Raw genomic sequence first — 21804 nt, forward strand, 5'->3', positions numbered from 1 at the left:
CCAACTACATCGCTTTTGCTTACCCTGAACTGGCGTAAACCAAAGCCCTGGCTTTGGTCCTTCGCTAGGGTTTGGGGATTCGCCATTTCCCATTTCGTCTCTTCTACGCTTTCTATCTTCACCCTCTTACTCACCCCTACAAATTCCAATGATCTTCTTCGCTCGCTTCTACACTTTTCAACTTCAAAGGTACTTCCTTTGTTCTCTTTATTTCTTTAAGCCTCCGTACAAGCTGTTCTAACTCTTTTTTTTCTTTTCTTTCTTTTAATTTTTTTTAGCCATGGTAACCCAATAGTTTTTTAAGATTGTCTGAATATATGGGTATCTGGGTTAGGGATCAAGGTTTGACTTTTATTTGAGTTTTTTTGCTAGTTTGTGAATTTGAAGGTGGTGATAATCATGTTATTGAAACTTGATACGTTTTGTGTGGTTCGCGTTTCAATTCCAGTATTGGAATTGGGTCGATGTGTTTGCTCGGATCGATGTTTTGATTGTCGTAAGGTTTTCAATTGGATATTAGGTGTTAATTGCTTTGAACTGTTGTGGATATTTTCAATTGCTTGGATTCAGTTATTTATTGGAAGCAAAACTGAAACAGGGAAATTCAATGCAGCTGTTTTTGAGTTGTTTCATGTGATCTCTGTGGTTCTGGTTCGGTTTATTGGGGATCTTGAGAGGATTTTGCTGAAGGCTGTGTCTCTGTAACAATGCCTGCTACGGATAATCAGGGGTCTTCTTCGTCGTTTTCCTCGTTCGGCCGTTCAATATTTGGTGTCAGGCAGGAGCAGGTTCATTCTGTGGAAGCAAGTCATGAACCTGATTCCTGTAATTTGGAGCTTGGATCATTCCAAAAGCGTGTTACAGATCGGTTTCAAGACCTTTCTGTGGCTAGTGATGAGGAATTTCTCTCGACTAATTGGATTCAGAAGCTCCTCAGTGCATTTATCAGTTGCCAAGAGGAATTTGGAGCCATTCTGTTGAATAACAAAGAGCTGGTCACAAAACCCCCACTGGATCGCATGATTTCTGAATTCTTTGAGCGTTCAGTGAAGGCACTTGACATTTGCAATGCAAGTCGAGACGGGATTGAGAAGATTCGCACATGGCAAAAGCATCTGGAAATTGTCTTCTGCGCCTTGGGTTCAAGTAAGAGAGCATTAACTGAAGGCCAGTTCCGGAGGGCGAGAAAGGCATTGATGGATTTAGCATTGGCAATGCTTGATGAGAAAGAGTCTGGATCAGTTTTTTCCCAGCGTAATAGGTCTTTTGGGAGACACAACTCTAGCAAGGATCATAACTCCACCGGGCATTCAAGATCGCATTCGTGGAGTGTCTCTCGATCCTGGTCTGCAGCCAAGCAATTACAATCCATAGCAAATAATCTTGCGCCACCGCGTGCTAATGAGATCGCTGCAACAAGTGGCCTTGCGATACCAGTTTATACAATGAGCTGTATTCTCCTGATGGTCTTGTGGACTCTTGTTGCAGCCATTCCTTGCCAGGATAGGGGTCTAAGCATTCATTTTTCATTCCCACGGCAGTTATCCTGGAGCACTCCAGTTAACCTGCTTCATGAACGGATCACAGAGGAGTCGAAGAAGCGAGAGCGCCGGAACTCGAATGGTTTGCTGAAGGAGATATATCAAGTTGAGGTAAGCACCCGCCGCTTGACTGACCTGATAGATTCAGCTCAGTTTCCGTTGGCAGATGATCAGAAAGCAGAAGTTGAACGCGATGTGATGGAGCTACTGCGTGCTTGTGAAGCTTTTAGAAATGGTTTGGATCCGTTGGAGCGTCAAGTGAGGGAGGTCTTCCGGAAGATAATGACATGTCGAACTGAGGGGCTTGATTACCTTGGCGCCTCAAGCTATACAGAACAGTGATAATGGTGGGTTGTTGATGAGCTATCAGATGTACAAATTTGCGGGACATGTATATTTTGCATCTTACCAGCTTTTTTTGAGGGGAGGAATGACTCAGCATGATAAGCAGATAAATGTTTTAGAACTCTTATAATGCATTGTATTAATCTCAGTACTTGTGTAAAAAAAAAAATTGGTCAGTTACGTGTTAAATATTTTTTAGTTTCTTTGCTTAATTTTATAAATTAGCGTTTCCCTTGCCCATGTATAACGCCTTGAAGTATATCTTTTTGTGGTGTTGAACAAAATAAGGAGCTTGGACAAGAGGCTAATGAAGGGGTTTGGATAGTTTGTAGGTTCAAATTTTATAATTACTATTGAACCCTTTTTCATTTTCTCAATCCAATCTTCTAGAATATAGAGTCAACCTACAATGAAAAGAAACGCAGAATGAAGAGAAATGGATGGGGAGTGAGCAGAATGACAGAATAAACGTGTCGTTTCTTTCTATGCGTTTGAACATACCAGCGTTAAATGTTTTACAATTGCTCCGTTTACACTGTTTTGTGCTGGGTTCTAATAGCAGCCCAAGACATTTTATAGGGTGTAACATTATTTTGACAAAATATTTGGTCGTTAGTTCATTTGTGTTTTACATTCGTTTATTTTGACAAAATATTTTATGTGTTCTAATATTCGTTTAGGGTGATTGATTTCTTCTAATCTTGTCTAGGCTCTAGAAAAATTTAATGAACTGCTATTTTTGTTTTATTGTACCAAGAGTACTTGCAGCGAAGAGCTGAGACTAATCCCTTTATTAAACCCATCGTACCAACAAAAACGCTGGTAGAACGTGGTACATTTAAGATCTCCCTAGGTATTATTAGAGGCTGCGATGTGACTGTGTAGTTCAGTTTTGCACATCTTCATTTTCCATTGTCCCTCCCTAGACCAATATTAAAAAAACTCAACCAATCCAAGGGCCATTAATTCTCATTTACATTGGAATACCGCTAAAATAATTTCCGTATTGACAACTTAAAGTATTTATAGTTTATTTTAACTCTGCAAGCACAACTTCATGATCCAGATGCACAGTGCACCATCAAAACGTATCTATAGTCAAAATGTTCACATATTTTGCATAAACCTGGTGCGAAGGATTTAGTTTGGATCTCTTGTATTTGTTACTTGAATCTATACAACAAGGTATATTTAATTTGTAAACTAATATTGAAATATGAACAGAAATGGCACAAGGAACGTAATGAATCTAGTAATCTGCACACAAAATAGTGAGCCTAGTAATCTGTAAACTACATGGATTCTATTTCTATCGCGGGTATGAGGAAGAGAGAACACAAATAAACCGTAGACAACAGCAAAATCGTTGATACCAAAACCGTTGACAAATTAAAGAACGGGGCTATGAAGTTACAATGACACTGGAAAAAGTTTTCTGAAGTAAAGGATGGAAGTTATCTAGAAAACTCTTTGAATATAATCTGTCAGTGTACAACATTTTTCTAGGTTCCTAAGCCTACAGAACTAACAGACTTTTATAACTTGAATAGACATGGTAAACCCATGATTCTGTTTTTTTATACATACATGCCTACACCCTGCCTACTGGCCAAAAGGCTGTGTATTCCCATCCATAACTGAGAAAAGAAAAAGAAAAAAACTATATAACTATAAAAGAAAGTAATTTACAGCGGCCAAGGTTCCATGCATATTTGCTGTTCTGCAAATTCCCCAAGTTCCTCACCCCAAATGTGGACACATTTTGGGAGAAATCAGATTCACCATTTTTTTTCCTACTGCGAGGAGCCAAGGATGCTGTTGGAAGTATACCAATTCATGGAGTTCTGACCCTTGATGGACTTTGAATTGACATCTCTAAACTGTTTTGATTACAATGCATGCCTTCAGTTTCAATCTTCTTGAAGTCTTGTCTCAACCTCACTGTCTATCTAAATCAGCAATGTTGCCTGAACTCCATGTAGATTCCTTCTTTACAATCTAAATTCTAAACAGCTCTGGGAAAGACCACATTATGAATTTTGCAAAAATGTCAGACTCCAAGAACTCAATATGAGCAGTCCGTCCTATAAGAGTGTTTAAGTTCCTGCCATAGGAAGAGGTGTTGAAGTTGATGTCACAGCGCATGACTACCCTATCTTCAGAGTGAGTTCGGATTTGATCCAAGCAATTATTCAGCATCTCCAGGAAGATTTTTCCTCTCTTAGAGAAATCTGAAGAAGCTGCTGGACATGGTTCTATTCTGGCAGAATGGTATGGAACATAGCCATCCTGACATGTAATGAGAAGGAATCATTATGATATACATTTTGAAATAATAATAATAATAAATAAATGAACTATATCCAGATTAAAGGTTATGCATAAGAAAAACCTTTGTTTCTAAGGTTACCTTGCATTGAACACTTAACAAGATCCTATCATTTGCACAGAACCCCTTTTATCATTTATCAACAGAAATATTTTGAAAGGATAAAAGACCCTTGGACAAGAGCAGAGAGAGTTACTAAATATTCATGATATCAATCTTAGCATGAATCCAAATCAATGTAAGCTTTCCAGCCTGTATATTTCTATGTAATTTGTTTTACACTTTTTCATACTTAAGTTATAATCTTTTTCTACATCTTCACCCTTTAGGAAATGATCCAGCATTTGAATGCAGGATATTTTAAAATAAGGCAAGGAAAAGTTCTAATGTTGGTCTTACAAACCATGATAATTCCCATCATAAGCATATAAGGCTTACCTGAGGGGAAGACAAAAGAAGCACATTCCGAAAGTTAGCAAGTGTGTTCTCCTGTGGACAATAAAAAGCAGTTAAGACTAATAGAGTATCACTTATGTGACCATGTATGTCCCTTTAAAACGTAGCAACCGAATTTGAACAAAACATCCATGTAGCCACTTCTCCAATAATTTTCAAAGCCCAAAAAACACATTATCACAATTACAGAAAGAGACCTTAGAAAGACAATTTATTTATAATCAATAGCAAAATATTATGCATTCAATACCTTAGAAAGATTATAGATGAAAGTATTCTCAAGATCAGGGTCATCTGTAAAGGTAAGTTGGTGAATGCATTGTGTGCCCTTAACCTTCTTCAATATCCACAGCCCTGAATTGAATAGAGAGTTCGAACTATACATATATCCCAAGTGTGGACCGGATATGGAGACATATGTATGTAAGTATCTTAGATATGGCTCCATGATGCTCTCTGGAATTATTTAAAAGATAGAAAGTAAATTATTTTCCCTAGTGTAAGTTTTGTGAATAATAGAATCCTCAAAAGCTGTGCATAGCTACCTGTTAAGGCTGTCCTGATAATGAGATTCCCAATAGAATGACCAACAAAACTTAGCTTGATTTCTTTCAAGCTTCCACTTCTTGAAGCTTTATCCATCTTCTTTTTCAGGAAAGAGATCACTTCCTGGGCAAGCCGTGATCCCATTTCTCTGAAATCTCCGGATGTTTTATCTTCATTTGCCTCTGACATTAGAAATTGTATCTTGGGGTCTATTAAAAGCCATTGGTTCCGAACAAGCCTTAAATCCAAATGATTTCCCTGTTATGATTGAGTGATGAGGGGTACACTTAGTCAAATCATCTATTATTGTAAAAAGATGGAAAACAAGACAAACTAACAACAGTAAACCAACAAACTGATCCAACCAACACAGTAGAGCAGGAACCCCATTAATAGAGTTTAACTTCTGGTAGTTATTGATTAGAAATATATATCTAATAGTAGGTCTTGTAATTTGGTGTTTTTTGCAGTTTGGGGACAAAGAATACTCTCTGTAGGAAACTATTGTCTCCAGAACAGCAAGCATATTGTTGTATTTGTGGAAAGATTCAAAGTTGTACAAAATTTGTAACAGTGAATGATCACAATTTCCAAATCTTTTAAGGACTAACCAAATAATTATACTGTATAATAGTTACTTCTTTGAACAAAAGTATAAACGATAGAGCAAAACAGTATGCTGCAATTTTTGATTGATGCTCTGTGATTAATATATATGACAGGTATGGCTTTTACATTTGTAGGGTTGAAGTCTACAATTAAAAAGTAGTAGTACTCTAGTTAATAAATTATATTTTATCAACAAGAGTGAGAGTTACCAACAGCCAAATCCTCAGAGGGAAAGCCCAAATTATTTTGTTTGCCCAAAGTTCCCAACTATAACTCAAACATGTTGTCCCCCTGACCATAGGTAATCTAAATCTTCAGTGGCTACATAACCTTAGTGTTCAAAAACATCACAAACTACAAATATTGACCCAATTTCAATGCTTTTTGTGCAAAAGATGTGAAATTAGGCACTGCATAGGACATTTTAAGACAGTAACAACATAGTTTTGAATTCTCCCATTTCCAGTTTTATCCCAGAACATAAATTGCTACTTCAGTTTTCAAAAACAAGTACTCTAGGTGGCAACTCCTAAGAGATTGAAAGCCAAAAGTAACAAAATATAAGGAGACAGAACCAAAAACAGATAAAGGAGATAAAAGCAACTGCAAGAATGTGAAACATGCCTGAAAACCATGAACAAAAACAACTATTCTCAAAACATGCTCATTTTGTTGTGGGCTAGTACCACACAACTTGTTGGTGGCTCTGGATCCATTTTCTAGGATAAGCCTCCCTCCATCCTCCAAAGGAATGAAGTTTGAGTTCACACTGGCAGAATGGTACACGTTTGTCAAGCGTTCTACAATAATAATAGGAACCAGCAGAGGATCACCAAATATATACATGTCTTGAAGTGACCGATTGTTGATCTGCATGGGATTCACATAAAACAAATTCAGTCATGTGAAACTATAAGATAGCAAAGCACTCCAGAAAAATACAATTACTTGCCCTCATTTGTGATATTCCTCGCCTGTGAAGTTCTGCACGCATTGTTGCAATATGAATAGGCTGAATAGAAGAAAAAGAGATATAACATATTTGAAGAAAATGACTCAGTAAAATAAAGGGGAAATCCATATGACAGCAGTACTAATCAATTTCAAATACAGCAGACAATAATGAATTTTATGAATATTGTATAATAGATTATTACATCATCAAGAAACCTCCTTGTACTTATTAAACTTCTATGCATGCCATGGGACAATGTCATCCTGTCTAATTCATTGCTCATATTTTGATAAGGCATTGCAACCTTTGAGTACACCATCCATATTGACCATTCAGTTCTCCGATCAATTGCCCAAGACTTGCGAAGAAATTCCAGTATTTTTGTTTTGTTTTCCCTGGGTAAAATGGTAAGATTGAAAAAGATGTCATTGACTTAACAATACTGCTGAGATGTAAAGCTCAAATAGTTCATCTTTTCTCACAACATAACATTCTAGGTTTGCATTCATGTTACATGTAGAAACCATAAAACACATGTACAACAAAAAGCAGCCTCATTCTGGACAAGCTAATCTCACTTAGCCTGGCATCCAAACTCAAGCTTGGCTAAAAACAGTAGGCAAAAAGATAAACTTCAAATAAAAAAAAGGCAAAATAGTTCTTCATTATGCTATAATGACCTGAATGGATGTACAACTGTAGAAGCATTAATTTACTAAAATAAGGGCTTCAAGGATCATAAAACTGCCAAACATAAATAATTATTTGGATATGAAATTACTTCAATTATATATCAGAACAAACCTGTGAAATTTCAGAAATATATTCCAGAGACATAAGAGCTGATTCCCTAAAGACTGGAAGGAGCTTAACAGATGATCATCCCAAGAAAAAGGTTCAATTGACTTCTCAGTGAGATTATTGATATAATGTGCAGATTTCTGTTTAGAGAAAGATCGAAGTACTAAATCAGTAAATAGTTCAAAACACAGAAGCTAAAATAAATAATGAAATGTTCAAATTGCCAGAATTAAAGATCTCAACACTGACTTGTGGCCTGTCAAACAGTTCAAGTGATGGATCACCATCAACACTTTTAACACATGTAGGTGGAGTAGAAGTAAACCATTCTGTAGCATCTGATTCAAAAGCAACTTCAGTCAAATCAATAGCTTTGCCAATGCCTGCACTTATTCTTCTCAAATCTTCAAGCAGGATATCATAGGAAGCCAATAATGCTTTGATGAGCATAACCTGATTTGAGTTATGATGACAATCAGAAGAAGAATAAGTTACAATAATAGTAAGCAAAGGGATTTCTCAACAAAATTAAGCTTATCAGATAATATAAACCACAATTTTGCATTATCAACTTAAAACACCATCAAACAAGAAAAAAAAAGTTATTATGTAACCTATACACAATACATCATACCTTGTTTGCTCCAACATAATCTTCAACATAAGCACCTTCCGAACCTCTGGAATCACTGATATAATTCAACTAATCATATCATTCAAAAGTTAAAACAATACATTATGTAAAACAAGTAAAAGAAACATAATTAAGTTATGGCTGTTAAAATTATAAGGTTTAGATAATATGAATGGGACGAGAGCATGGCAATACTAATGAATAATATGATATTAGATTTGATTTAACATATATAAAATCAGGCAGACAATCCTCAATGCCTATTTAAACAAATAATTATACTTAGTAATTACCAGCCCAAGCCCATTAATACATTAACACAGAACCCTAATTAACCAATTGAACAACTTTTATTACTCCTCGCGTAGAGAACTAACTGATTCTAATGATATATTCATGATATTCTAACAGTGATGATGCAACAGATACTATAGTATACATTTGAACTTCAAAAAACTGGAACTCTGACAAACCTGGATACCTTCTGTCGAGATGTGTGATAACTAGCTTTTAGTAGACTGATGTGAATGCTTGTATCAAGAAGGACAGCATGAAAAGCATCAAAATGAACAGGACAATATGAATGCAATCCCCAAAGGGCTTTAGGGGGGATTTTAAATTCATGAACTGAAGCAGCATATGCATCCAATGAACCTTGTAACTCAGGCCTATACAATGATGCAATAAGTTCAGAGTTCACAACCTCAAATTCACATGATCATAATAATAACATCTAACTCAAAATCAATCATTGTATGTTCACTTGTTTAGTACACCACTGCACCCAAAAGGGAAAGAGAATCATTAACTAACCCCGATTCAATTATAGGAGCATGCATGAGTTCAAACTTCAAGATAACAGCCGAGGATTGTCCCTGTGTATAGTTAATAGCCAAGAAAATTATGCCACAAGAAAAAAAAAGGTCAGAGGGGTGCACATCAAGAAAGTAGCAAGTGTAACAGCATTTTATTTTAATAAAAGATTATTACAAAGGATAGAAAATACAACCGGGAGGAGGGTTAAAAATCCTCCTAAAAAGAAAATGAAGAGAAAAATCAGAAAATAATCCTAAGTAGCTCAAAAACACAACAAATTTGTTCAATTTCTTTGCATAACAGAAGTAGAAATGTAGTTCAAATAACCATGAGCTCATGATGACAAATCCTATCCGGTAGTTAATGAAATAACAAGACATCCTTAAAAATATAGGTTTTCCTTCACCAACCTAATATCCCAGAGAATGACATGGCTTTCTTTTATTACAATTTATGATATAGAAGAAAATTTCCCCCTTTTGCAGTTATTTTATAAATCTCATTACTTCTGCCAGTGCCATCAGAATATTGAATGAAGAGGGAGGAGGGGGCAAGAAAAAGTGCCAATGGCATTATTAGATATCAATGTAAATTGTGAATATTCGGTGTCAGATGATATGCAGAGTTACAGCCATCAGCAACTTGGATCAGTGTGCGTGATAGGTACCCCTTTGCATACTGATTGACACATAATCATGATGTAATTACATTAAAACTCATTTGCTTCCTTGTATGTATGTGATCTTTGCAAAGTTCATTGTGGGTACATGTATTTTCATTGTTCTTTGTTCATAATTCATATTCATTATAATTTACATTGGGTGTGGTCCAGGGCCTTTCAACGTCTTTCTATAATTTTAAACTCAATTTGCATGATTTTGTCAAAAGAACAGATAGTCATTTTTGGGTTGTTCACAACACAGGACACTCCAAAAAGTCATGCTAACATCTGAGCATCATACACTGTGTTAAATTTTCCTGCCTTTGGCAAGCTCTTCTCTATCATGTTTTTGTGTCCTATACCTAGTTTATTTGTTTCAACAGAAAAGAACCCCCTCCATTGCCTTCACATGTATTAAAGGGTTATATAAAACAAACATAAAAATAGAGAGAAAAACTGACCTCACATTCACCAAAAGACAGGTAGAATGAGATCATGATAGAAAGAAATACATCCTGTCTTGCATATTTTATCCGGAATGGTGGTGTTGAAAAACTGTTGTCTGTATCATCAATTGTCCAGACTCTACATAAATTGTCAGAACCCACTTCAGGAGCTGCAGCTCAAAGAAAATGATGGATTCTAAGATTTTACTCTAGAGCTAAAACACTTAAACACAAATATAGTGCAATACAAACTAACTAACTAAAAGAACAAAAAAATATTCAGTACATCAAGCTTGCTAGTGTCAATGTCTCATGTATAGTGAAAGTGTACTGCAGTTGAAAATAGTAAGTTTAAATACTTTAAGAAAGCATTACATTTACAATAAAATCACTTTAATCAGAACTGCAAGGTTGAGTTATACTAATGCACAAAAATACCAGAAGGACTGGTCTGTTCAAAATTTGTTTTGCAAACAAGTATCCATTCAGTTGCTGAAAAACTTAATTCTGAATATGGTTAACAGCAAATAACAATTGGAAAGTCATTGTAGAGAAGGAAAAATGGTAGAATTCTGACAACAATTAAAACAAATTACGAGAAGTTCAAGCCCTATTTGGTTGTATAGTCTAAATTTATATATAAATATAGGCAGGCAATAGAAGAAAAACTTCAAAATGAGTTTGATTCCATATTATCTAAACTGAATTAGAGATAACAAACAACAATCCGATGTTCATTTGATACAAGTTTGTCTTCCGAAGTCATTAGAAATGAATGTTCATTTCTAAAATGCATTGTTCAGTCAACAAAGAATATTAATATTTTAACAGGCCCTGAATGACTCCTATTTCAAAGAAAATCACTACTCTTAGAATTTAATTTGACCCTAACTCAACCCCTAAGCTAGCTAAAATTAGAAATGTAAGTTCACTTCTAAAATGCATCATTCACTCAACAAAGAATTTATTAGATATCAAATTCCAATATTTGAACAGGCCCTGAATGACTCCTATTTCAAAGAAAATCACTACTCTTAGAGTTTGCATTTGACCCTAAGTCAACCCCAAAAGCTAGCTTATAGCGTGAGGCTTGCCCTCGTTTACATACACTATTTTGGTTATACCACTAATCAATATAAGATCTTCCACACTATCTCTCATGTTGGGGATTGAACACTTGAATATAAAGTTTACAAGAGTAACATTTGCAAATGATCCAATAAGGACCTAGTAATCAAAGGCTTAGTAGGTCCAATAATAACTACTAGGATAGACTCTAATACTATACTCAGCCCCCAAAAGCTAACTCATGGATTGAGGATTTTCCCTTACTTAAGTACATTACTTTGATTATATTATTAGTCGGATGTAGGATCTCAAACAACTAGCACATATTCAAGACAAATCATCCATACCTAGACAAAATAAGGTCATGGGAAAAAAGGCTGAAGTAACTACCACTTTTAGAACCAAAATCATTCTACAAACTTAATTGGTGCTAAACCAAAATCATTCTAGTATCCTCACTGGTTCTTCTAGTGACTTACTTTGACGTTTCCAAACTTAAGTTGCCTTCAAGTACCAACTGTGATTTCCATGTAAGAACGTGTTTTTGCACGGATCTGATACACACTTGTTGGCCAGCCACAGGATCACAATGAACCCGAAATTCAAGTCTTCAATAAAGAAAAGTAGTAAACTAGTCTAGTACAGCAAAAGTTATTGCACACTAAACTACCCTACAGAGAATAGCTGCCTTTAACCACTAACACTTCAAGAGATTAGGAATACTAGTCACCTTCATACTGAACAACCCGGGCCGGAATCCCGGGATAGGAGTCTTCACCCTTCTCCCATCTCATAGTAACCTTGATTTTGTACCATCTGCATTACAACAAAAAGAATAAAAGACCAACATTAAAAAAAAAAATGAAAAGTAAAGCATCATAAGGGAAAAAAAATGTTGCAACAAGTAGTCCTTACCCTTGTTCAAAGAGATCAAGATTATGAAACCTGTGAATGTAAATTGCAACCTCATGCACAGCATCGAGCACAGGCAAGTGGTTTGGCCTTGCAGGGCCAGGTTGTTGTTCAACATTGACCAACCTTTTGGTTGACCAATTCTTCTGATTCAGACCCACAAACCATCTGAGTCTCCGAAACATAAGTAGTAGTACTAGCAGGCGATACAGAAATCCTTAAAGCCCAAGTGACCATTCATCCCTTCATTGAAAGTGGAGCAAAACCCGCGAGTCCTGAACCTAAAAAGGAACCAACTTTCTCTCACCCACCTTCGTTTCAATGCAGACCAAACCCATTAATGCTATCTCATGCTTGAAAGCACCACACTTTAAGTCATCTGCAAAGTGGGTCTGGGGTGAAGCGATTGATTGGTTGGTTGGAGTAAGGAAAAAGTTGGGGACCAAGATGAAAGAAAAATAATAAAAGGTGAATCCCAATGAATGAGTCGAAAGCGTGTGGAAACAAGAAGAACAAAGACGCAACTTTGTTCATGATGAAGAGTAATAATTCACGATTTATATACCTGTTGGCACCCGAACATCATTTTCTTCGTCAACCCTTTTCGCAGTACCGCTATTAATGGTCTTTTTGATTTTTCTTTTTCTTTCTAAAAGAAAAAAAAACTAAAAGTAAAATTGAAAATGGTAACATGGGATGTCGTGTCGGTGAACTATGGGCCATGTAATTGTACGCTGTGAGCCTGTGATTGGTATCTTTGTATAATGTATAGGCAGTGTTGCACTCAAAACGTTGCTTCATTTCGGTTTTGATATACGAGGAACAATGATTTGAAGGTTCCTACGTTGGTTAAGATTACCATTTTTTAATTCATTACCAATGTTCTAGTGGTTTGTGATACTACTGATTTTGGTGGAAATGGAAATTGCAAACGAATAAACTCATTTTATAGTGGAATTTTTCTTATGTTATTGCGTGGGGTAGTAGAGTGATGATTGTTACGATAAGTGAGACTCAAACGAGTGACAATAATAATCATGAAGCATGGTCACTTATAAAATTATGTAGCATATTTGTTGGGTAAGTAGTACGTATCCATATCGTACACGTTGCGGTATTGTAACAAAAATATTTTTTTTGACTGCGTGACAAAAAAACAACCTTTCAACTTCCAAGTGTTATATGGATAATTCATAACGTTTTAAATTTAAATATTGTTTTTGTTATTATAATTTTGATTAATAAAAAAGTATTATACATAAAATTATGTATTCTGGTAGATATATTTATAGACATTATCCGAATATATATTGAGCTTGTTCCCCCAAATCTAATAAATAAAGATATTATTTTTATCATCATTCATGTTATTATGTGTCCTTGTTTATTTACGACATGAGAGAATTTTTGTTCTTCATTTTCTAAATTTGTTATTGTAGGTACCCTGTTGAATACAAAGTATAACTCATTTGAAATTGAATCATTTAAAGAGTTTCATTTTAAGGATGGACTTTCTTGAAAATTCTACTCATTAAATATGAATCCTTTTTATAATATTGGTTGGTGAGATTGAAACAGTTAAGATATGGTATCATTACCATACTTTAGTGTTATAATATTTATTGATGAATATTTTTATGATTTCGAAGAATCTAATTCCTTTTAAATTTAACTTATGTTTACTTTTATTTCTTTGTCATTTATACAATTTGATCATCTTTATATATAATTTTTTTTAAAAATATGTACGATTTTATGATTTATGTTAACGTGCTCTTATTTTAGATTTTTGAAAAAATTTGTATCCCGTACCCGATACACCAAACGTGTATGGCTGTATCTAATTAAGCAACGTAGGGTGGTAGTTGTGGGATGGTGATAGTCATTGCAGCAGAAGGGTAGTCGAATGTAAAAGGAGTAATAATGATTGAATTCATAATAGTGATCGAATTTAAAAGGCTTCAATATTTGAATTTTTTACTACAATATTATTTTTTTTTTTAAAAATACCAAAATAACACCAATACAAAATTATTTACAGAATTAGACATATTTACTCTTCATATGTTCAGAATTTGGTTTTCGATAACCGAATTCTGAGTATCATTATTTTTTTTTTAAGTCCAGAGTTCGGTTCCGGGGAACCGAATTCTGAGTACTTTTTAATTTTATTTTTTTTTCGTTTTAGACTCAGGAATGTGTAAATTTTGCAATTAGAACGAGTCGTTCTCAAAGGAGAACGGCCCATTCTAGAATAAAGTTTTAAGCATAACTTGAATTTTGAAACAGACCATTCCAAACAAGGAAAAAAATTGGATTCAGAACGGGTCATTCAGAACGGCCCGTTCTGAATCCAGTTTTTTTCTTTCCTCAGAAACGAAAACGTAAAAAAAAAAAATTGAACTATGAACAGTAAACAGGTCTAGTTCTATAAATAATTTTGTACAGGTGTTATTTTGATATCTTTTAAAAAAAATAATATTGTAGTAAAAAATTCTCAATATTTTCCCTTTTTTATTTTAATTTCATTGGATGATTTGGTGCACTTTGGAAAGATGTAGTAATACCAAACATAATTCGTTGCAAAATTTAATTTGTTAAATTAAATAAAGTAAATTTGTACTAAAAAGATTTTTTTTTTTGGGTGAATTTTGTTTCTAAAATGTGTTACACGTATACACCTAAATAATACAGGACTTACTCTATTTATTTATTTATTTATTAAGGGACGCACTTTCTCTTATTTTGAAATGAATGGGTCCTTAATATATACGGGAGTATTTTTTTTGTAAAAAAAATATTTTTTTAAAGAGTGTGTTTGGTCGAAGGTTGGTAAAATTTAGGCAAAAATACTAATTTGGTCCCTTATAATATTTTAAATTTTCAATTTAGTTTCACCTTAATTTTTTGTTTTAATTTGGTCTCCAATAAGTTAAATCACTACAATGTTGGACCTTCCGTCCAAAATTCTTAAACGGAGTTAATTGTTGGTCACGTGGATGTCACGTAGATACATAAGTGGCAAGGTGCCACGTAATGCATCTAGAATGACCCATTCTGAAACCAGAACGACCCGTTCTGGTTGCACTATTTGTGTGTTAATTTTGCATTTAGAACGGCCCGTTCTGGTTTCAGAACGAGCCGTTCTGGTCCCATAACACCAACCACAAACGGTCAATGATTATAGTTCACGCTCGTGATTCTAAATCACGATTGTGAATTGTTCAAGGAAAAAAGCCCAAGGTACAAAACATTTCAAACACTGGATTTGGTAATATTGTCAATGGGGGATTGATAACTTCAATTGCTAAATATTTGGGCTATACAGCATTTCTGGACCAATTGAAGGATATAGGAACTCCTAGAAGTATTAATTATAATACTTGTTATGCAATGCAGTATATCACTAAGGACATTAAGGACAATGGTGGCAGGTTTTATTTCATTGTTAGTCAAACTGGAATGAATCACTTACTACCAAATCGGTACTATACAGTCAAGGATGAAACGACTATAAAAGGTTTAAAGAATAATTCTGATATATATTTCAAAGAATAGTGTACCATATATATACATACAAGGGTCCTATAATTCCTCATCTATTAAAGGAATGACAGCTGCACAAATTACCTCACAGTTGTAATAATGCCTAAATTACAGCTAACACAATATTTGATTGCATAATATTTGCTAATAGAATATTTGACATATCTTAACACCCCCACTCAAGTTGTTGCATGGATATCACACATTCCCAACTTGAATAGAGACTCATTAAACACTCTGCTTGACACTCCTTTGGTGAGAACATTAGCCAGCTGCAATTCTGATCTTACAAAGGGAAAGGAAATTATTCCAGCTTCAAGCTTCTCTTTGATGAAATGTCTATCAATCTCCACATGCTTTGTTCTATCATGTTGCACAGGGTTGTGAGCAATTGCTATAGCCGACGTATTGTCACTATACAAACTCATAGTTTCATTTGGTTTAAAGCCCAAATCTGATAGCACATTTTTAATCCACAAAAGTTCACATACACCTAGTGCCATGCCTCTGAATTTTGCTTCAGCACTAGATCTTGCTACTACAGGTTGTTTTTACTCCTCCAAGTTACAAGATTCCCTCCTACAAAAGTAAAGTATCCAGAGGTAGATCTTCTATCATCTTTTGAACCTGCCCAATCTGCATCAGTGTACCCTTCTACCTTTAAGTTTCCATGATTTGAGAACAAAATTCCTTTTCCAGGAGTGGACTTCAAATATCTCAAAATCCTCTCAACAGCATCCATATGAAGCCTTCGTGGGTCATGCATAAATTGACTAACAACATTCACTGCATAGGTAATATCTAGACGTGTATGGGACAAATAAATTAATTTTCCTACCAGCCTTTAGTATCTCCCTCTTTCTATACTTGCTGAATTTGAGCATTGAAAGATTTTATGATTTTGTTCAATTGGTGTATCAACTGGTTTACTACCAAAGCAGTCCAGTTTCCGATAGTAAGTCAATAGTATATTTTCTTTGGCATAGAAAAATACCATGTTTTGATCTAGCTACTTCAATACCTAAAAAATATTTGAGGTTTTCCAAGTTGTTTCATCTCAAATTCAGATGCAAGGTATTTTTGTAAATTAACTAGAAATCTCATCTTGGTCATTTCCTGTAACAATCATGTCATCTACATATATAATCAAGGCTGTAATTTTTCCTTTTCCCCTCTTCAAAAATAAGGTGTGATCAGAGTTACTTGCTCTATAGCCAAAAGCCTTCATAGACTTAGTAAATCTTCCAAACCATGCTCTTGGGGATTGTTTTAATCCAAGAGCCTTCTTTAATTTGCAAACCTTCATTCCAATTGAATATGTCATGCCTGGTGGAGAATCCATATAAATTTCTTCTAGAATTTCTCCATGTAGGAAAGCATTTTTCACATCAAATTGTAGAAGAGGCCAATCTTGGTTTGCTGCTAGCGACAGAAGTATTCTCATAGTGTTGAGCTTGGCTATCGGTGTGAACGTCTCTTGGTAATCTACACCATAAGACTGAGTGTAACCTTTAGCCACAAGTTGTGCTTTATACCTCTCAATAGTTCCATAAGCTTTTATGCTTAATTGTAAATACCCATTTGCAGCCCACAGTTTTCTTTCCTCTTGGTAAAGACACAAGATCCCAAGTGTTGTTTTTTTCTAAATTTGTCATCTCATCAACCATTGCTTTGGTCCATCTAGGATCTGCCAAAGCTTCTTGTATATTACTAGGAATAGAAAGAAGATAATTGAGATACAAATGATGCATATGACTGGGATAACTTGTGAGATGACACATATTTACTAATGGGATATTTAACTTTGGCTTGGAGGTCTGGTTCATATTTAGCTTGAGGTTGACCATGGTTAGAACGGGGTGGAAGATTATATTGGACAGTAGTAGACTTAGTGTATGGTGTGTTGGTGGTCTCACGCAGACAAGGATCAATTTCATGATCAGTTTCATCTAAATTAGTATTATCAAGGGTAGGATCAAGAGAAACAATTTCATGATTAGTTTCATCTACATTAGTATTATCAGAGATAGGATCAGAAGGTACCTCTGAAGAGTCAAGCCGAACCTGTGGAGAAGATTTAGCCAATTGGTTATGATCAGAAGACACTGTATTATCCAAAAAAAGAAGTGTCCATATTTAGGATTGGCTCAATTCCTGCAAAATGATCCTCACACGATAATTTATCTTCACAATATAATTTTATATCTGAGATATCAAACATATTAACATCATGATTATGCACTTCACTTTCATTGCCTCCATGAAGTGTAGAATCATCATAAAAAAAATTTATGCTCATTAAATGTCACATTCATAGAGATATAAAATTTCTTTGATGGTGGATGGTAAGCACGGTAACCTTTTTGAGTTGATCCATACCCAACAAAAACACATTTAATAGCTCGTTCTTCAAGCTTTGTACGTTGATGTGGGTGTAAGTGAACATATATAACACATCCAAAAACATGAGGTGGTAAATAAACCATGGAAGGAAGGATACAATGATCAGACAACACATATAAAGGTCTTCAAAAGTTAAGCACACTAGAAGGGGTTCGATCAATCAAATAAACTGTAGAGCTCACAGCTTCACCCCATAAATGAGATGGGACATTACCATCTATCAAAAGTGATCTTGTCACCTCTAATATATGTCTATTTTTCCTCTCAGCCACTCCATTTTGTTGTGGTGAATAAGGACATGTAGTTTGATGCAAGATGCCTTTAGAGTTCATGAACTTTATTAATTCAGTCTTAAAATATTCCCCTCCATTGTCTGATTGAATGACCTTAATATATGTGTTAAATTGTGTAACTATCATATGATGGAAGGAATGAAACACATCACACACATCACTTTTATGTTTAAGCAAATACACCCAGGTTACCCGAGTACAATCATCAACAAAACTGATAAACCATTTTTTTCCATTATGTGTAGATTGTGGGGCAGGGCCCCAGACATCTGTGTGAATTAATGAAAAAGGAAAACTATTTTTTTATTGCTTAAAGGAAACACAGCACGATGACTTTTTGCCATTACACAAGTTTCACAAAGAAAATCATAAATATTGCATTTATGAAATAGTGATGGAAATAGTTTTTTTAGATAACCAAAAGAGGGATGTCCCAATCGTCTATGCCATAACCAAATTTCCTTTTTGTTTTTATCTTGTATGTGTTCATTCGCAAGACAAGCCAACGCTCCTTTATGGGTTTGTTGTGAGACATTTTCAAGATAATACAGTCCTTCACTCTCTCTACCACTGCCAATCTTCTCCTTGGAATAGATGTTCTGAAAAAGATAATGGGTTGGATAAAACAAGGCAACACAAGAATGTGATTTGGTTAATTTGCTGACAGAGAGAAGATTACAGTTCAATGTAGGAACAAATAAAACATCAGGAATCGATAAGGAGGGTGAAAGGGATATAGTACCTACACCTTCAATAGGAGATGAGACCCCATTGGCATTAATAATAACGGTTTTAGAACAATTAGGGGAAAAATTAGTAAATTTATGAGGATCACAAGTCATATGATCAGTAGCACCTGAATAAATTATCCAATCACTACCCCTAGTAACAACAGAAAGATTAAGAGCAGGGTTAGATATACCTGACTTGGTCACAAATCCGACAGTAGTAGAACTATGGCTCTTGGAAGTAGCTTCTTCCTTGGTATTGGGATAAGTTTTGCCTTTTCGATGCCAATCTGGATAGCCATGGAGTTTAAAACATGTCTCCATGACATGATTATCCTCATTGCAGTGGGTACACTTGCGGATTCCTTTCTTAGGAAACTTCTTAACAACAAAGGCAGTCCCCATAGTAGACTCACTATCAAGCATAGCCTTTTGGCGGTTTGCCTCGGCACAAACAGTTGCATAAATTGATTGAACATTTGGAAGGGGAGTGGTAGTGATGGCAAAAACTAGGAGAAGTGGAAGATGATCTTCTCCTCGGATTCACCAATGCTTGGACCTCTTCAATGGAGCTTGAAATCCGAATGTAAGACACTTGAAAGAGTGAAGATTTTCGGACTTAGGGTTCCTAGACTATGGATGGAAGCATCCAAGCTTAAGGAACAAAGGAAAGCTCACTTCAAAAGGTAGGAAACCTAGCTAGGGTTCCTAAAAAGTGATGGCTCTCTCTTGGTGACTTTTGGACGAAATTTGGCTGAAGTAAGCTCTCAAATTTCATATATGTCAAAAGTGAATACAAAGTGTGAAGGCATAGCTTAAGTATGCACGGAAATTGTGACACATAGGCGCCTAAACCAAAGCTTCACAAAATGGCGCCTAAAGTTTGAATTCAAATTTGAAATTTGAATTCAAACTTTGGTGCACATGTGTAAGTCCGAAAATTTAGGTACCAAGGTGCATTTAGGTTTGATTTGAGAGTTATTTAGGGTTAATTTGAGTGGCACATGTTCAGCCACCCATGGTGCTAAACATGTGACTCAAATGTAACTTAAATGACTTCCAAATTAAACCTAATTTAACCTAATTAGCCTACTTTAGTATTCCTTGTATTTTCCTATTCTAATGACCTAAATACATTGGTCCAACAAATATAATGGAAAGGAAAAATTACAAGAATGAAAATGAGCCCAATATTGGGTACCAAAAGCCCAAAGGCCCATGAAGCCCAAAACTAGGCCCAACAAGCCTAAAACCTAATAATGCTACTCTATGTGGTCCAAAATACAAGACCAAAATATAATCAAACTATGCTAACAAAATATAATAAAAATATTCATATCAAGATAGGCCAATGTTGAAACTTGGTTTGGGCCTTCCAAGCCCATAAGGCCCATTGGGCCTTGACTGGCCCAATCTTCCATGTCTAGCCCACTCCTCTTGGATCTTTGAGTGTGTCACCTCTTTCATTCCAAAGTATGATTCCATCAGGTAGCAAGGATACGACCACGAACTGCATCCAAATGTGTATCCAGGCCAGCCAAAAAGACATAAACTCGTTTAGAATTAATCATGTTGTTATACTTCTCAACATCTTTAGGACATTCCATGGTACAATTTATGATAGTATCATACTCCAGTCATAATCTTTGCAATTTTCCAAAAATATGTAATAACAAATCCTCCATTTTGCTGAGTAGAGATTACCTCACGATATAATTGATATGATCGGGACGCATCCTGGTTGACTGAGTATGTTTGCTGCACAGTGTCCTAGATGTCCTTTGTCGCATCTAAGCAAATAAAGAGGGATCTTATTTCTTTCGTCATGGAGTCCAGAAGCCAAGACTTGACAAGGCAGTTTTCATCTTCCCATGCTTCATATTCATCATATTTCTTGTCTTCTGCTGCAGCCTTTGTTTCAGAGATGTAACCCCAACGTTTTCTGCCTCTGGTCTTATTCTGTGCGTTCAACGACCACTCAACATAGTTGGTGCTGTCAAGCTATTCAAGGGTGAGCGCTTCGTGCATATGGGAAGCAGCGGAAGTCCCAGAATCATGTTTTTCCCATTTATTTTTATCGAAAGGAGCCATCATAAATATTCAAATGAAGCACCGATTCCTATATTGTAGAGGATGTCAGTGTTTAGCTCTTGATACCATATAAAAGGTTTAAAGAATAATTTTGATATATACTTCAAAGAATAGTGTACCATATATATACATACAAGGGTCCTATAATTCCTCATCTATTAAAGGAATGACAGCTGCACAAATTACCTCACAGTTGTAATAATGCCTAAATTACATCTAACACAATATTTGATTGCATAATATTTGCTAATAGAATATTTGACATATCTTAACAACGACATGGTTTTATTTCCCTCCTCAGTAATTTATTTGAACTTTTTTAGTATATGTTATGTTATGAATTTTTGTTTGTAGTCTCTGAACCATATTTCAGTCTTTGAATTTATGTTATGTTATGATTTTTTGTTTTCAATCTCTGAACTACATTACTACATTTTGTTGAATGTACGTTGGGAACAAGCCGTTTTGCTTGCACTCGATGTGTTTAAAATACTGCATCTGGAGACTGGAACGGCTCGTTCCAGATGCAAAATTAACACACAAATAGTGTACCCAAAACGGGTCGTTCTGGTTTCAGAATGAGCCGTTCCAGATGCATTAAAGAAGGAGGAGAAGGAGGAGGAG

At 35.3% G+C, this 21804-nt stretch overlaps 1 protein-coding gene and 1 non-coding gene across 8 annotated transcripts; one reads left to right on the forward strand and one right to left on the reverse strand.

Moving 5' to 3' along the window:
- Nucleotides 1-2098, forward strand: LOC109814514 (protein ROH1D). 2 transcript variants are annotated; one of them, XR_014431659.1, is made up of 2 exons: nt 1-189; nt 599-2098. It is a non-coding gene; the product is annotated as a protein ROH1D (transcript). The 2 variants fall into 2 exon arrangements; XR_014431660.1 differs by having other exon boundaries at nt 614-2098.
- A 1219-nt stretch (nt 2099-3317) lies between these two features.
- LOC109814487 (uncharacterized) lies at nt 3318-12654 on the reverse strand. Of its 6 annotated transcripts, none has more exons than XM_020378930.3 (15): nt 12123-12654; nt 11938-12023; nt 10155-10309; nt 9030-9091; nt 8698-8884; nt 8217-8285; nt 7832-8035; nt 7586-7722; nt 6984-7176; nt 6779-6838; nt 6451-6696; nt 5217-5475; nt 4922-5127; nt 4654-4704; nt 3318-4175 (listed from the first exon to the last, which is right to left on the reverse strand). In XM_020378930.3, the coding sequence occupies exons 1-15, from the start codon at nt 12302-12304 to the stop codon at nt 3885-3887; spliced, it is 2388 nt and encodes a 795-aa protein (XP_020234519.1). In that variant the 5' UTR covers nt 12305-12654; the 3' UTR covers nt 3318-3884. The 6 variants fall into 6 exon arrangements, with proteins under 6 accessions (XP_020234519.1, XP_020234521.1, XP_020234520.1 ...); XM_020378932.3 differs by having other exon boundaries at nt 8217-8262; nt 8690-8884; XM_020378931.3 differs by having other exon boundaries at nt 8217-8271; nt 8690-8884.
- Between the last annotated feature and the right edge of the window lie 9150 nt (nt 12655-21804).

This window comes from Cajanus cajan, chromosome 2, assembly GCF_000230855.2.
Source record: "Cajanus cajan strain Asha chromosome 2, NIPB_CcT2T_4, whole genome shotgun sequence".
NCBI classification, from domain to species: Eukaryota; Viridiplantae; Streptophyta; class Magnoliopsida; order Fabales; family Fabaceae; genus Cajanus; species Cajanus cajan.